This window comes from Acomys minous, assembly GCF_964271855.1.
Source record: "Acomys minous genome assembly, chromosome: 19".
Taxonomy (NCBI): Eukaryota; Metazoa; Chordata; class Mammalia; order Rodentia; family Muridae; genus Acomys; species Acomys minous.
In genome coordinates this window covers 10,470,237-10,486,318 of record NC_140499.1, presented here as the reverse complement: position 1 = coordinate 10,486,318, position 16,082 = coordinate 10,470,237, and the positions used below count along the sequence as shown (strand labels likewise).

At 41.0% G+C, this 16,082-nt stretch overlaps 1 protein-coding gene across 10 annotated transcripts in view; it reads right to left on the bottom strand.

The window, feature by feature from the left end:
* The window catches only part of MECOM (MDS1 and EVI1 complex locus), a 568,506-nt gene that overhangs the window by 55,246 nt on the left and 497,178 nt on the right, over positions 1–16,082 (bottom strand). For 7 of the 10 annotated variants that reach the window (XM_084768610.1, XM_084768613.1, XM_084768616.1 and 4 more), the window contains exon 3: positions 2,291–2,425. In XM_084768610.1, the coding sequence (XP_084624736.1) occupies positions 2,291–2,425 (135 nt within the window). Of the gene's footprint in view, positions 1–2,290; positions 2,426–3,181; positions 3,378–3,618; positions 3,752–5,126; positions 6,113–16,082 lie in introns of those variants that run through there. The other 3 variants (XM_084768619.1, XM_084768617.1, XM_084768618.1) reach the window with 3 other exon arrangements.

Below are 16,082 nucleotides of genomic sequence, written 5' to 3'. Positions count from 1 at the left end.
GCATGGTATGGTATGTGTGCTTAGGGTGTGATGATCTGTGCCTACCTGCTCCCTGGCAGCTTCTACCATAAAAAAGGAGGATGCGAAAACAGACCTGGAGAGCTCTGTTGTCAGCTCTGTATCTTTGCACCTGGTCTAACATTTACATTTCAAAGCTGTCCAGAGACGCCCACCTAAATTGTCTTCCCGGAACTGCTATGAGCTTAGCAGTGAGCATGTTTGTAATACACATGTACACTGTGAAGGGGTTTGTCCTCCTTTGTCCTGTTAACTGGGGCTGAGTAGAATGCTGTACGGAGATGTGCCTCTCCCACAGTCTGCCTTTTGCCTTTGACTTTTCTCTCTTGCTTATGGGTGAATTTACTTGACCATGCAATAAATACCACTTTCACAATTATTTGATATGCACTCATTGTGTCACTATCTTGACTTTGCCTTGTGCGCTACAGAAGTTTAAAATGAGTAGTTTAAATGATAAGAATGAATCTAATATTGGTGCTCTGCGTCTTTCTCAATTATTTTCTCTGCCTCTTCCGCGAAAACAAGTAAACATGCTGCTCACTGGGTGAAGATGAACATAGTTTCTTTGGAAACAATTTCTATAAAATCTGTACTTTCAAACTAATTGAAAAAAATTACAAACGCCAACTATAATGAACAACTTGATTCAGGCACAGATAGGAGCCATGGGATTTTCCTTTTAAATGCAATTAAGCTTTGCAGTTAAAGCTTGCTTGTTATTAAACATCAGAAATAAAATTTAATGCAGAATTGGCTACAAGTGGCCTTTTATTAGCTACAACTAGCAATCTTGAATCATATTTTCACTGACTATACAATAGTTTTAGATAAATACTTAAATATGTCCATTTTCAGTAAATATGAACAGTAAATAATCATTAAGATATAAATATATTATAATTACACATTTATATATAATCATATTATTGAAGTCCTACAGTTTCCCTACTAGGAAACACAGCACAAACACTTTACCCCCTTATAACGCTAATCCATTCCCTACACCTATAAACAGTAGGTGCTCAAAAAAAATATTTGCTGCTGGTGATGACAATAACTCCTAAGCCAGACTTGGGATATGTATTGTTCAAAATCAATAGCTAATTTAATAATATCTTCATTTGTCAATAACACTTTGTTCGCTTACAGCAAAGGGAAAACCCAATTGATTAGTTTATTATTTTTGATTATGCTGAAGATTTAAATGATTCCCATTCAAACATGATTTTACAACTTACCACCCCGTGTTTAGTCAGTAAAAATTATCTGGGAGCTGGTGAGATGCCAAAGAATAATCTCCTAGTGATGCCTGAGTCCCCTGGGCTCATAATGCTAGACAGCTCTCAGCTGGGACCAGCTAATTTAAACTTTCCTTTTCCTGGTGGAGCAGATCTGCCAAGCCACCATTTCAACATAGCCTTGGAAACATATTTGAGTCACCATGGGGTTAAAAGAAATAGATGGTTGTAATACAATTAAATTTTAACCCAATGGTGTTTGTAAGACAAAAAAAAAAAATCAACAGGATAAAGTGCTCATTCTTTATGCACTTTCAAAGTTACACGACTCATAATTTTATGAAGTGCAAAATTAGTTTCATAATATTGTGGTCCTTATTTCATAGAAACTCTTCTTAAAGTCAGCCTCACTGCTTGGTCATCCATAAAGGTACAAAAGGATATCCAATAGTGAAAACCTTAAACTTTTATGTTGCATAAAAGAAAAGTATTTTGATTATTGGAAAAGCAGAAATTCTCATTTTATTTGGCAATTTAGGATATTCAGTATAACTATGCAGTTTATAGCATGTAATCTGTTAAATCTGCACCAATAACATACATATGTATCTAGCTACTATTTCAAATAAAAGTATATAGCATTTCATATAACATTTGCAAATTCTGTATAAATCCTCAATTTGTTTTAGCTCTATACTTCCTAGGAATGTACCCATTAGAATAATAAAGGAAAAACATAAGAGTATCAAATAAGTGCTTAGTTTCTAAATCACTCAGTCACACTACAGACAATAAGTATTTATAAAGATGCTCAGACAACATGAATAAATCACCCAAAGAAAACAACAGTGAAAAAAAAAAAACAGTGCTGAAAATGGCTTAGTTCTGCACCTTGTATTTGTGTGTAACCTTCTGGTGTATCAACAAACAGGCCACATGGGCTGATTGCAGTTCTATATTATTTCTATCCTTCAGGCTTCACTGATATTTTAGTAATCGCCAAGAAAGACAAGAAAATCTTTATAACGTACCTGGTCATTTATCTGGCAAGCAACAAGGTTGTGCTGATCATAACAGCCAGCGAACCTGATGTACTTGAGCCAGCTGCCTACATCTGGTTGACTGGCATCTATGCAGAACTTCACATTGCAAAGCTCATCTAAGATCTGGAAGAAAGAAGATGGGAAGGGTAAGATGCCATGTGGGTCCATTGCTCAAAGTAGCCAGTGCTTCCAAAATATTTCATTGAAATGCATACTTTTCCTTTGAATCTTTACAAGAAAAAGGTCAGGCAGCACGCATATTATTAAAGGAGACATAAGTTATGCTGCTTTTACAGAAAGCATAAAGCGGTTGTAATTTATCACAAAGCAGATTAATTGGTTTCAAAACAAGCTTGCTTTTTTATTGTCCATGAATAAATTCATTGACATAATTTTATTCAATTTATTTTTACGGAAAAGTCCTATAGAACAGCATGTTCAACATAATATTTCTAAACTAAACATTCAATATTTAGGTTTGGATAGTTCAACTGTCAATATTGTAGCTCTGTGTAGTCTCCTTATCTGGGTGAGGGATTATACATTTTTTTCATTTTAATTCAATTAAAAACTTTCATATAACTATTATTAATTTTTTATTAGTTTGAATTTCTTTACCATAAAATTATACCTTTAGTTGTAATAGGTGGTTCTGACCAAACTAAAGAAAAACAAATTATATATATATATATATATATATATATATATATATATATATATATATATATATATATGCAAAGTACAACAACCTAAGGTTTAGTAAACCCATACCAATACATGCAATACATGTTTACATACAATGTCCAGTAAACAGAATAACAAAGTGGTTTATAGGTAAGCACAAAATTATTAGATATCATCACATTTTGCCAACATTACCTTATGTCTGTGTTTTATCATTTTCAGAAGATTTGTGTTTGTTTACTAAATGTTAATCTTACCCAGGACACTTATTGAGATGGGAAGCATTTAATTTTAAGGTTTCATAGACTCAAATCAAGCCTTTTCTGAGTCATTAACCTCAGTAACGTGCTAAGCGTCAGTATTAAAAGCTGTGGAGTCACTGACCTCACAGTGCAGAGCTAGGGGCTAGTGATGTTATGTCAATCAGGTAATGCAAACTTGGAGGACGGTTTCTGATCCAGACTAAACAGCACGCTCTAGCATGAGAACTGATGAATTAAATCACCCTTGGCGTCTGTCCCTGCTATACCTGCCTGGAAAGTCAGCATTAAACCCTTAGCTATGTGGACCAGAAGCAGTTTTGCATAGAACTCTGATAATCACCCACTTGCAGATTCAAGTCATTAACTCACCATGAACTTCAAGAACTCGGTTCTGAGCATTCCAGCCTGAAGCCCTATGAAAAGCCCTTGACCATGGGGCCATTGAAGGGCAGCAAGTCATCCCAGGACTTAAAAAAAGAAAAATGATAGCTGAAGAGAAAGGCAATTACTGTCCCTCCCCCCCCCCCCACACTTTCCATCTCTCCACACTAACAGAGTTAAATATGCTTTTTATGGAGGTCAGATCTGAACAAATACACTAATTATAAAATTACAAACTTGCAGACATTTCCTCAACTCTCAAGGCTGAGTAGCTCAAATGGCACTTTGAGAGCTCTCCCCTTACCAGAAACAGAAAAGGTAAAGAGTTAGCACCGGTTTTCAGGTTTGTTTTTCTTTTCTAAGTGGGCTTGTTGTTTTGTTTGCTAATTTCTTCTGATTTGGGGTGTGTTGTTTGTTTTCTTGACGAAGAAAGAAAGGGGTGGGGAGGCATGTCAACTGACACACCAGAGAAATATTTAATAAAGGAAATCGGTGAAGCCACTGAAATGCTGCACTGGTCTCATTTCATGCTGCAGAAAGACGTGGAAAACTTGTTAATTTCAGAGTCAAGAATCTTCTACCCCCTCAGCTTTCAAGCAGAGGTAGGGAATTAAAGATTACATACTGTGCACATAAAAGTATAGGTGTAATTTTATTTCGTGTTAACATCCCTGACACTGCCACTGTCAACAGGGAGGCTAATTAAAAAAAAATCATTTCCAAAGAGTGTCTTTTTTTGTTTTTACATAATGTTACAGATTATTCAAAGGTTTCATCAACATGCTGATTTCTTACTCTCACTCAGAATTCCTGCCCCAAGGCCGCCTGTCTTCTCCCCTGGCAAGTTTTTCACTTTCAACTTGCTACCAGGACTTCATTTGTGTCCAAACGTCTCAATCACCTCGGAAATCTTCTCCATCCCTTCTAACATAGTCCGGTCTTTGCAAAAGCTTTTAAGCATAAATAATAATAATAATAATAATAGTAATAATAATAATAATAATAATAATAATAATAATAATAATAATAATAATAATAATAATTCCTTTAGGTCGACTTGAGAGAAAGGCCCTTTCAATAAAAATAAAAATAGCCAAATGAAAGAAGGAAAAATCCTAGCCTGTAGCCAAAGGGTCCAAATGTGACTTTCTTGAGGCAGCACACACGCTGTTGGCCAGCGAAACTGTTACTTGGCAAGGTGGGACTCTGCCGAAAGCCACTTCCAAAGTCGCTTGGCTGGTGCCAGAAATTCTGATTTTTGGCAACCCCACCTTCTGCGTCCCGAACCTGACCGACAGACCGTAGGAGGGAGGGGAAGGAGGACAGGAGAGCCGAGAAGGCGGCAGCCAGCCGGGCAGACCCACCCGAGGCGGAGGCGGCGGAGCCCTGGCGACCAGGACGCTCCGGGGACACCGGGACACCAGCACAGACCCGGGACGCCTTCCCCAGCGACACCCTGCCCACAGCCAAGACTTTTTGAAGTGAGTTTCGCTTACCTTCCGATTTCTACGGCCTCAACTCAGCAATCAAAAGCAATCACAGCAGAATTAGGCAAAATAAAATCAGCAGCAGCCCGGCACTCGTGTAGAAAAATCTTTTCAACGAACACCCGCCAACATTTCGAGATATATTTTTTTAAAAATTTAAAAATAAAAGCCTCGTGTCTCGACTTCCAACTGGGTGTCTGATAAGTTTGTCCTTCCCTGGGAGCTGTTCGCCGGGACCACGCGTTTCGGATTTATTGTCCGCCAACAGTGTTTTAAGACCAGAATTGACCCGGGTTTGTTGTATTTGGGTTTTTTCCCCCTTTCTAAATGAGCTCGCAGCTATTCCTTCTGTTCTCACCACCTCCCTCCTCCCTCACTTTCTCTTGCTCTTATCAGCCCGATGTGTAATGAAAGTTATCTGAAACCTACTAAAACTTCTTCCACTCCTCTCTTGCAGCTCCAGGGGCAAGACCCGCAGGAGGAAAGTGTGCGAAGGTGGGGGGCCCTGCCAGGCCAGGAGGGCTCCCCAGACCTTCTCGGGCCAGACCCTCACCCGCTTGTCCCCTTTAGCCACTCCGCGCCCAGCCGCAGGGTTTCTATTTCATGAACTGTCTCTTTAAAGGGGATCTGCTCGGCCATCCAGAAAGAAACCCCGGCGAGGGAGAAAGGGAGCTATCTCCAGAGTGGTCGGAAGCCAGACGACGGGCTCCTCTTTCAGTAAATTTTTAAAGTGACAGCAGCCTCCTCTGGCGGGAGAGGTCACAAAAAGGTCGCCAAGACCCAAGTCCTATAGGGACAGACTGATTATAGATGCACCATCCCCTGAAACATGTAGATTTCTGCGGATAAACAACCAATGGGGAGATTTCTCCAGGCAGAATTTGTTTCCCCTGGGAAATCTCTTTGGTTTTGATGTCCTGAGCACAAGTGTGTGTGTGTGTGTGTGTGTGTGTGTGAGAGAGAGAGAGAGAGAGAAAGAGAGAGAGAGAGAGAGAGAGAGAGAGAGAGAGAGAGAGAGAGAGAGTGGTGGGGAGGATGGGGGGAATGGGGTGAGGTGGAGAACTGCTTTCAGGGGTGTGAGGGTGGCTCCCCAGGCAGACTGGTAGTTTGGAAGCTCTACAGAGGGTCAGGGGTAACTCTTAAGATAAAGAGATACTGGCGGGAAAGTCTCAAGACAGCCACCTTCAAGAGCGAAAATTGACATACATTTCCAGTTTTCAGTTAAGCGTGTTTTAAAATAAATTATTCAACTTTGCACTTAAAATTTTCCCTTAGTTTTTATAGTTAGGTCAGCGGAAATGTGTGCTGCATTTTAAAATCCTCCCCCCTGCCCGTCATAAGAACAAATCTTAAAAATCTAAAACATTATTTGCATGCAGTTCTCCCAAACAGAGTGCTATGGATTGTAGTAGATTGAGAACCTATTGGGAGAATCTTTATTAGTATCTTTGCTATGTTATTTAAAAGACCATGACTGCCCCCAACGCATAATTATGCAAGTGCTTGCTTTTAGTGACTCATATTTTATGCATTAGATAACTTTCTAAGTGTGGGGAGTTTCTATCAATGCAATGCAGAAACGTCACTGGATGAGAGAATCTGGAAAATACATGGCCAAATGTAAAAACCCTGTGCTTATTTGTAGACCAGTTTGGATGATGTTCGTTAAATCCACCATGGATTTGATGAGAAAAGTCCATTCATAAAAGCAAATAGAAAAATCCAGCTGCCCCACTTCACCAAGAGAGGACCAAGCACAGAGCCCCACCCTTGCTAAGCAAGAGCTGTACCTCTGAGCTAAATCCCCAACCCTCAGATCCAATGTATTCCCAACTCAACAATAGAAAGTTAAGCCAAGTGCCTGGGACTAGGGGCAGCTACCTAGGATGGGTGGGGCCTGTCAGCATGCTTACAATGCGTGCTGCGGACATTAAACTTTTAGCTATAAGCCAGGTCTCTGAGTGCCAGACACTTTTGTTTTCCCCAAGTGCAAGTTAATGTGAAAATCTAGTAGATCTTTATTTTCCCCAAAATGGTGACCAAAAAGACAAAAGCAGTAACAGAGGACCAGGTTGGGGAGGGGTTAAGTGAGGAGATAGTGACTAATTCATTTTGGTGGCCTGTTATCTGTGACATTGAATTGTTATTTCAGATAATGGCCATTGTTTTGGGGAGGGGGGTCTCACAGCAGTGGTAGGTAAGACAGGAAAAAATCCTTTGTAAATAACCTAAACATTCACATAGCCCTATAGAGCTTGGCCTGGGAACCTTTAGGAACCCAGGCCTCCCTGCATTGATAGCCAGGGCTTCCTCAACTTGCCCATTGTTGTAGGGTTTTTTTTTTCTTTCTTTCTTTTTTTTTTTAATTTAGCCATAAATTGGACTAGCCGGAGCTATGAGCTGTTCTATTTTCTTCCTGTCAGGATGAGAGATTTGTTTTATGATGCATTGTGTATTAAATACAAGTAATCTGGGGAGCTGATTGCTTCAGACACTTCAGCTTGATCAGGGGGTCTGGGTGCTCAGTGCCCCAAACCTTTTCTGACCCCTAGCCCACCCAGCCCTGGCCTTGCAGAACCCACTGCCCTACCATTACCAAACCTTCTCAGAAAAGTTAGAAACGTTGTTGGTGAGACAAAGGTCCTGGGTACTGACTAAATTCACATTTCAGAGAAAGAGCCTCTCTTTGAGCTGTCTCTTCCGCCCGCCCCTCACCCCCACCCCACCCCCTTATATTAGCTTCTGGTGTAGGAGGCAGGAGGCGGGGCGACGGTCTGGATGCGATCCTTGCAAGTATGGAAAGAGGCCGGTAGGTGGCGATGTATCCCGAAATAAAGTACAGTGCAGCCTTGGCAACCCAGGTGAAGCCACCAGGGTCTGGCCGCCTAGTTGCAGCCTCCAGGTCACACAAGCCCAGACCCCAAGCCACTGCCTGCGTGGAGGATGCTCCCACCTCTGAGATTACCTTCTCTGAACACGGCCTTAAATTCTTCCCTGAGTCTCGGAGAGATGAGTCTAGAGACTGGGAGGATCCAGTCTAACATTACCACTATTGATTTAATATTTGCTTCGTATTAAACAATATAAAGATTGATGCCCTGATTATCACTGTATCACTGCAAGGATCTATGCAAAGAAAGTAAAACCCTAGGTTCGTGGCCACCGCCTCCCCCTCCCCGCTTCCACTCCCCCCCCCCCCGCCCCGCACACACAGCTCTAGCAGACACTTTACGTGATGATTAGCCATTCTACTTTTTCTTGACATAATATAACTTGAAATTTAGGGAAAGAGACTCACAATCCTACAGTAAGTGATGAGCGCCCCCAGGGGACCGGGTTTGGGGGCCATATTGTCCTTCCAACAGTAACCCATCAGGAGATCTACCCCATGAGAAGAGAAACAGCCCAGGTGAGGGTAGAAGCCTTCATTTCGCAAGCAACATGCTCTTCTCCCATCTACGCTCGCTTCCTGTCGGGCGGTTTCTAAAACAATAAATAAATACAAGGAGCCAAATACCACCCCCAACTCCCTTTATTCCTTGGATTTCTAGAGAAATCTGCTGACAGTAGTTACCAGTTACAAATTAAGCCGCTGCAAAGCTGCACTCTGCTCTGTAGTAATCAGGAACACTCGTGTTCTGAGGGGCTTAGCACTGCCCTTGCAATGGACTATTAAAAATAATGCTTTTACCATAATCTCAACCCAGCTTTAATTTGCAAGCACATATCAGGAAAGACGACTTAAATATGCAGGGGATGGGAGGTGGGGTAACTTTAACAAATGTGTGGCTTTGGGAAAGCAGAGGACAGAGGAGTTAATCAGACTTTTTTTTTTTTTTTAAAGAATTATCCTTTTAAAACCCTTTTCAGTGGGAAGCGTGTCACACTCCTGTTCTTTACTGCTCTTCATTGTTGTTTCCCAAGACACTGGGAAACACAAGGTTTGAGCAGGAGAGGGCAGATTTTCTGGCAGCTGTAAAGATCCCAGGTTGGATGGTGGCCGGAGTGGGAGAGGGTAATGTTTTCTTCCTGGTTTGAACTGGGTCTAAACCTTCCCCAGTCCTTCCCCTCCCTCCCCAGGCTGCAGGAACTGCAGGATCTTTAAAAGGCCCAAAGATTTCCAATAAGGCTGTGGGTTCTGCCTTCATTGAGTAACTGTTTATTTAAAATAAGTCAATATATTAGTTAAAGCGGTAATAAGTTAGCGCTCCAGTATTCAAGTGATTCCCACAGGACTGTAAACCGATGCCTCTTTTAAGCCTTAAACTTCATGCTTGTCCCAGAAGTAAGAGTCCAGCTAATGGAGACCCTATGGGCATGGTACATGCCAGCACATCATTAAAAGAAAGAAAAGCAGTCCACCGAAAGCCAGATGAAATGACTGCACTGTCCACTCTTAATGGCTTCCTGTGGACAAACGGCCCTGTAACACTCTGCAGAGGACGGTATTTAAAAACAAGACAACTTGCTGGCAGTTTTCAATACCATAAAGTTAATAAAGTAGGTTTCCATTCACCCTGACATTATGTTTTGAGTTTATAGAGGAAGGCCCTTTATAACCTCGGCCTAACTACACCCCCTTTAATTCTGCAGCTCTGGGTTCTGGGGTGGCTAAGCAGCCACCCAACTCCAAGCCTGTCTGTTTTCTTTTTTCTTTATTTTTTTTTCTTCTTCCTCTAACACTGTGCAAATGCATGTTCTGGGGGCTCTCACGTGCAGTCTTATTCACAGACTGCCTGTGAAATCCTGCTTCGTACAGCTCATGTTGGGAAGCATGAAATAATCTGAGAAATTGACATTTGGCTGAACAATAACTGCTTGCTAATTAAATTAGCTTTCTGTATGGATATTGATGTGTGTTTAAGAAGAAAATCAATGCGTTCTTTTCCACACACAATGGTATGTGAGAGGTGCTCAGACTTTTACCTATACTTAAGGGAGACACGGATAAGAAAAATCTTAGTACGACTTTAGGATTCAAAAGATGTGCAGTTGATTCTTGTACAAATATATCACGCAATTTCCTTCCCCTCTGAGTCCTCCAAATTCTTACCACTCACGATCTCTTTTAAATCTTTTTCATTCAGTGAGAAGATTTGACTACAATGCAATGCTCAGGTGCAAACACTAGATCAGGAAGCCATGGATCAGACGAGCTAAATGTCCCATTTGATTTTAATTATTTATACTGCTTAATCAGGGAAGTATGTCACAAGTTTGAACTTGAATTCTAGGATGCCAGTAGGCAGACATGCGAGTCTGCCCAGCACAATGCCAAGCAATAGGCACAAAGGCGCTGAACCTCCAATGTGCCCTGTTTACTATACCACCACGGCTCTGCAGAGACATTCTGGGCCATTTCTGAGGGGACTCTGCCTTTCTTCCCTTTTTATTCATTTATTTTTCCTTTTCTTAAATTGATTGTCACAGTGCTGCAAGAAGAAGGAACAAAGGAAAGGGAAGAGAAGAAAAAGAAAGAAAGAAAGAAAGAAAGGAGGAAATTAAAGGTTAAAAAAAAAAAGGTAAATAAAAAATTTCCCTTGGTCTGGAAATGGGCCCGACTGAAAGCATGTTAATCTCCGCCTCAGTAATTTGGTTCTCCAGGAGAAGACAGAAGCCCTGCTGCTGTGCCCTGCACTTCATAAATCACATCTTTATGTGGACAAGGTCAGGGCACCTAACAGCTCAGACATGGGCCTTTGCAGTGGCTCTAGGATTCAGGCGTGTTTACTCTCCCGCTCGGCTCTCGGAGGAGTCGTCCAGCACGCTTCTAATTACTTTTGATTATTTTCATTTGCCGGGGTCAGTCTGGCTTGCCAGGACTGCTAGAGGGTTGATTTCCTACACATCTTGATGTCTTTGTAGGACAGCACTGTGTGCGTTCAGAATTAACACCCTGTTATTGTCCCTACAGTGTGAAGTCCTCCATAAGTCTACAATGCAAAGTTACCCCCTGAACTGGCCCCTACTACCCTTCCTTTAATTAACCACAAACCTATAATCTTTATCTGTTCGGTTTCCCAAAACAACACCCAACTTTAACTCCTGAGTATATTTTAGGAGATCTGGACAGAATGAAATAGATTTTTCTGCTTTGATTCTTAAACATATTTAGTAATGAATAGCAACTATTTTGAAACTAAGATGAAATACTCTGCCGAAATAACAGCTCAAGTGAATAAATTATTATACTCAAAGATTTATTTCCCAGTGTCCAGCTACAGCTGCCACATTTAAAATACTTTTGTTTGCTATTTGATCTATTTCCTGAGCTATTATGCAGAGTGGTTGAAGCATCACAACAAAAGGGCTTCATTTAAAGTTTCAGTAAAAACCTTATGATAAATAAATAGTTTAATAAAATATAGAAAAACAGTGGTGGAGCATGAAAATAGCACTTTCCTTTTCTATGATTGTCTGATACTTTGATGTGAATGCATTCATGGAAAAAAAACACATGATGAACAAACACATATTCACATAAGATTAAGAAAAAAAGACTCACACCACACACCTGTGTCAATAAGACAAAGGGTGTCTTTTATGTCAAGAGTACATCTCTAGGCATCTTTTCTAGAGAAAGCTAAACATGGCTATTTTTAAAAAGCCAAACCTTTTCTTCTTTCTATTTTGGAGCAGTACTAAGGCAATAAATGTGTTTGGAACTCACCTCAAATCTGTACAGATTTGATTTTCCATTATTTTACTCATTTTAATTAATTCAGCCTTTCAAGACAGTGTTCAGCACAGTGTGCAATAACTCCAGGGTCGACGTCCTCCCCAGGGCTTTAGAAACCTACTCAAAAGTGCTTTCAGCCTCCTAATCTTGTGAGGAAAGTGAGTTGGAAGGCATGGCTCGCCTCCACTCCTCCTGTGTACCTTTGGGTAAGTCACTTAACCTTTGGGTTGATTTCCATGCAAGTTTCATAATATCAGCATAATGAGAGTGTTGGGAAAATAAATTGAGTAATGTGAGGGTAAGCTGCTCTGAGTCCATGGGAACAGGTCAAAATATACGTCTGTATGTCAGCCTAGAGTAAACACACACACATGCACCATATGAAAGCTGGATTGGCCCACATATTGCAAGTATGACTATATATTTTTTTAATCCATTATTCCACTCCAATGTCAGTTGCCCTAATTCTTATCCTGACCTTGGAAGAAAAGAATATAATTTTGTTCTCCCTCTCAAGTTGTGCTTCCCTGGAAGATGTCTGTCCATATCCTACATGTCCTCTGGCATGCATCAGGGCTCTTACCGTCCTACCTGCTGTGTGCTCTGCTGGTCACAGAAGAGCCCTATAAACAAAGGTGAACTGGGACCTACAGACACACACACACACACACACACACACACACACACACACACACACACACACCTTAGGTCAACATTCAGGTGAGAAAATGCATCTGTTACAATGGCCTCTGGTGGGCTTGAGATGCCAGGAAGGTAAGAATTGGTGGTTATAATTGACCCCTTACTGCCTATGGCAGAGCAGAAGCGTGCTGGGTCCTTCATTGAATTTCAGTCTCAGTGAGTTTGAATGTTTGTTTAGGGTCCCTGCAACCTCCAAGTCTGAATTACTGCAATGATCTGGCCACAGATCTTCAGCTTCAGCCTCACCCTTTACTAGCTCCCATGCTTTTAATTGTCTAGGATCTACTGCCCCAACTTCTTCGGTACCTTTTAATGCAAACCCATCCCAGATTGGGGGAATCATGGGAAGCAATATATATAAATCCTAGAATTTTGCATGGAACTTAGCATTTGATCAATACAAAATGGCTACTGTTGTTGCTATCACCGGTGTGATTATAGAAACTCGTATCTCTCAGCCTGGAATTCACCTCACTTTGTTGGCCTCAGGTTAAATCTTATCTAGCTTTCAACCCGCCCCCGTTCCTTCCTTTTCATGCACACTGATTGGTATCAGCTGGGTTCGAAGCATTCTTCAGTCACTGCGCTTTTCGCCTGGACTAAAGCCAGAGCTCTCTCTAGTAGGTTTGTTCTCAAGAGCCACCATGACATAGAACGGTGGATTTGCTCACACTGGCACCTCCAATGGCATCATAGGGAGATGTTTGGCTTAACACCTAAGGAAACTTGCCAATTGATGACGCTCCTTGAGGAATCAGCTGATACGTAACTCGTTGTCTGGGGACCCAAACGAGGACCCAGCTCCATTGTTGCTGCTTTGGAGTAATATGCTGGCCATGTTGCTGCTTCCTCCCCCAGAGCCATTTCTGTGTCAGTCCTCTGCTTTTTCCCTGGGCCCAATTTAGATGTTGCCAGACCTCAAATTAGATTTTCTCTCTCCCTCTCCCCAAGTGACCAGTCGTTGGCTCTATTAACCTGTTAGAGTTTTTTTTTTGCAGTCTCCCTTCTCTCTTTCTGTGTGAATGGTCCCAGTGGAAGTCCTTATTATTACAAGCCTAAATTTCTATGGCATTTTTACACCAAAACTTCATCCCTCTGAAATAATAAGGCTATAATAACACTTCACCAAAAACCAAAGGCACAAATTGATGAAGAAAAAAAAAAAAAGCAAAACCACACTGACAAAAATATATATAATAAAACCTTCAAGAGATCCTAGTTTATGGGAAAGCACAACTTGATCCAAAATGCACTGTCCTCTGTGACTTGATACCAAGTTCATCTTCCAGATTCTATTCCTGTGTGTTCCCCTACACAGATGTATAGGTACCAGCTGGACATATGTGCACATGCCCTTGGCCCTTTGACTGGGTCCCTGTGGCTGCTTTTCTTGCCTCTGACAGTCCTGTTTCTCAGGAACTAGAGCAATAGATGAAAGAGATGATGTAATAGCTCTGTTTATCAAGCTCACACAACATCTTCTAAACTTTCTGAAATTCTTACATTACTGATTATGAAAGCAGGCACGAGTCAGAAAGCATATTTAGCACTACTGGGGGTGCTTTGTGATCAGCCGGGCTGCTGGTAACCTGCTTGATGGCATGAGACGTGCTGCACACCAGAACATCCTGACTGGTGAATTATTCACAGGCATTCCTTATTAATAACAGATATTCTGGGGTCAACTGAGGTAAGCATAGCTGCTTCTTGAAGCATCCCAGTGAAGATCGGGTAGTAAGTGCTTTGTAAAAGACTAGAAACATAAGTCTCTTAGTTAAAAACATATTTGATTTTATTAGGCACCATGGAAGGTATTTAAACCTGTGCAAACCCTCTTTCTTTTTCCACTAAAGCACCTGGGGTGGGGGGCCAGGTCTTACAAACAACTATTTAAATTATTTTGTACCTGTTTCAACAAAGCATAAATCTTCCCATATATACTTCTCTATTAACTGACTAACTCTTGACCAAAAATAGTCATAAATAAAGAAGGCAAAATAAAGCTTCAATTTTTATTGTAAAAACATTTGGAAGGCCTTATACACACACACACACACACAGAGAGAGAGAGAGAGAGAGAGAGAGAGAGAGAGAGAGAGAGAGAGAGAGAGAGAGAGAGAGAGTGTGTTATCATCAGCAAATTCTGGCCAATTCATCTGTTACCTGTAAACTGTTAAAATTGTATTTGAGTATATAGTATGAAAACCATCTGAAGGAATGTATACAGTCTCATTTCACAATCAAACCACTCATTCCTATCATTTTCTATTAAAACCATTTCTGAAACATAACTTTTACCATGAATGTATTTACACATAACGTTTCATATCCCTTAGTTTTTTCCTAATATGATTTGGCATTATCTAGATGTATATTTCCCTAGGAGAAAGAAAAAGTGACAGGGCAACCTCCAGCTACAGATGCCTGAATTACACATGAAGATTTCCTCCTATTGAGTTTTTGACATTGGAGTCATGTGTTATGCCTGCTTATGGCTGTCTAGCCATTGAACTAAACAGACATTAAATCAGATGGCATACAAAATTGCAGGAATTCGATCTGTAGATAAACCACAAACCTTGATGAACTAACATGGTTCCAGATGAATTAACTCAGTGCCCCGAGGAGCAGAGGTTCCCCAGAGTGACCACATAATCTTCTGTGTGTAGAGCGTTAACTGCTACGACTAACATAGGATCTGTTGAAAATACTGAACTGCAGATGCAAAGGTACACACTAAGTGCAGAGGAAGTGGATGATAGAAGGGTGCTACATGCACGCACGTCATCCCAGTACGTGGAAGGTGGAAACGGGAACATAAGACTTCAGTGACTAGCCTTAGACGTGTAGCTTCAAAGCTGCTACATGAAACAGGGTGTGGAAGGAGACTGCTCTGCCATTTACACCAGTTAAACAATTAATACTGAGTTACATGTTAAGTTCTTATCTATGATCTAATTAAATATTTGTGTCCGTTCTATGTTGATAATCCCAAAATTCCATTTTATCACATCTGTGACTGCAACCGGACACGCTAAATAAAATCTCTATAGAGCCAGAAAAGTATAATCCAGTTAATGTGTGGCATGTTTTATGATACATACAGCTCAAGGCCAAACTATCACAAAGTCTTTAAAGGGTTAGTAAAACCCTGGTGTCATTGTAAAAACACAGACGTCAAAAGTTCTTTCTGCAAATTGTGTTGTGTCGGTTTTCAGCTTCAAATAAACTCCTACTATCACCTGGCTGTAAATTGCAGAATTAAGTACTGGTCAGTTGCAGCGTGATGAACCACCAAAGTTATTCATGTTCTGTTTATAATTTTTGACTAGAACAAATGCTCGCAAGTTTTCTCATTTGGTGTCTTACCACGGGAGGAGAACGGGAAATCCCGAGGCATTCATGAAAACACTTACATTCACCTCCCCCAGTTCACGCTGGTCTCTCTCCAGTTGATAAGGGCTGACTCACTGGCTAATGAAAGCCTGTCGTGACATGAAGAGCCTCAAGCCAGGGGCCTACAGTGGCCCAATTCCAGTGGCTACTGATTTTTAAATTCATACTCATTCTTTGGAATCAAACTG